Source organism: Odontomachus brunneus, unplaced genomic scaffold, assembly GCF_010583005.1.
Source record: "Odontomachus brunneus isolate Ranch 3 - 2012 unplaced genomic scaffold, Obru_v1 Obru_scaffold_010, whole genome shotgun sequence".
Taxonomy (NCBI): domain Eukaryota; kingdom Metazoa; phylum Arthropoda; class Insecta; order Hymenoptera; family Formicidae; genus Odontomachus; species Odontomachus brunneus.
In genome coordinates, this window is record NW_022639460.1 from 3,046,929 (window position 1) to 3,048,693 (window position 1,765).

Genomic DNA, 1,765 nt, shown 5'->3' on the forward strand with positions numbered 1-1,765 from the left:
TATATATATATATATATATATATATATATATATATATATATATATATATATCGATATATATAATCTCATATATATATATATATATAAAATACCTTTGAAACCAGTGCCTTCTGTTATAAATGGCAGTGCAAGCATACAAGTATAATTAGATATTAAAATAGCATCAATCTCAGAAAAATCTATTATTTTTTCCAGAGGGGGAGAAAACTCTGGAGTTGAATCCACAAAAATCCTACCACAGCATTCCTTCAACTCCTTAAAATAAACAGATTGTACATCATTCAGAATATACACCGTAAATATTTAATTCTTGATTAATGATATTTCTTGTATCTTTTGTAATTGGATTTTTTTTTTTTATATTTTGTTGCTTTCTTCTTACACTCTACTAAGGCTAAATATTTACATCTATTTCATTTTTAGTGTAGAAAGAATACAAAAAATCCAATTGAAATGAATATCGATACTAACCCCTTCAATTTGCCAATCCTGCTGATTATCACGTGGAATCCATGTCGGTAATGAGTTAAACTTGCTACTAGGAACCATAGGCAGAGGCATAAAATGCAAAATGGATTGCATATTCAAGCCACAGTCTAGCATCAGTGTAATTCCTTTAAAGCTCAAAACCAAACATGGTTTTGTTGGTTCACTAGATAAACAATACTGAAAATACATTGAAAAAAGAATCAATTTATTAATAAAATTATCAAATATTTAACGATATTAAGATAATGTTACATTATTATCATTTGATATTATTGTCATCTGTCGTTCTTTTTATTCAAAGATATCTATCTCATTCCTAAAATGTTTATACATTTAGAGGTTATGCTTCTGTGCATTAGAGATTTCAATATTATCAAACGATAATTAATATGTAAATTTTATCGTTATTGCTCAATTAAAGACGATTGTATTACCAATTTCATCTTTAGTCGTTTACTTATGAATTCTATATAAAAACACCTCGCGCTGATTTCTCTTTGACCAATTTCAAATGTACAGGTTCATTCTTTTTTTTGTAACGAGCGGTAAAGGCAATAAAGGCCGTTTTCCAGCCCAAGAATATTATACAAAGTTATTTTACAAGTATTATACAAGTATTATAAAAAGTTATTTTATTATTATCTCGGAAGATATTTTAAATAATCCGTAGTCAATAAAATAACTTTGTGTAACAGTTTCTTGCTTGAAAGCGATAAAAAATAAAATGAGGCTTTCATGGGAACGTTCGAAAACGTCCCTTGTTATAGCTCCTGCATACAGAACGCGGCAATGCTTGCCACGCGATGTTGGTGCGACAGCCAATCAATACAATATTCCGTAATAACCTTCTAGCTCTTACGGAAAAACAGCACATTAATTGGCTACTGCGTTATTCCCTAGACAACTTCCGCCGCGTGTCAAGTGTTACCGCGTTCTGTGTGCAGGAGCCATTATGGCTGTTTACGATAATTCGAGTTGGATTAAGTACGAGTTAGTTTCACTAGGGCCGAGAAATATGATAGGCACAAGCATCTAGTATTTTCAAGATTTATGACAACTCAATGCTGTCCGATAAATCGAGTAGAGTAGAGTAGAGTTAGGGTAGTATAGCGGATAGTATATGTATAAGAATTAACAGTATCAGATAACATAGTTTCGTAAAATATGTAACAATAATATTACAAAACAATTATTTATTATATTTTAGAAAAATTAGAAGCACTAAATTAAATTATGAAAATGATATTAATTTAATGTATTTGTGAAATATTCAATA

General features: G+C 29.6%; 1 protein-coding gene across 1 annotated transcript in view; it reads right to left on the reverse strand.

Annotated features, from left to right (window-relative positions):
- The window catches only part of LOC116840592 (integrator complex subunit 9), a 4,718-nt gene extending 3,618 nt beyond the window's left edge, over positions 1–1,100 (reverse strand). The window contains exons 1-3 of the mRNA XM_032807479.1: positions 924–1,100; positions 472–666; positions 93–255 (exon numbers count right to left, since the gene is read on the reverse strand). Of these exons, the coding sequence (XP_032663370.1) occupies positions 93–255; positions 472–666; positions 924–932 (367 nt within the window). The 5' untranslated portion in view covers positions 933–1,100. The remainder of the gene's footprint in view (positions 1–92; positions 256–471; positions 667–923) is intronic.
- Positions 1,101–1,765: the final 665 nt, after the last annotated feature.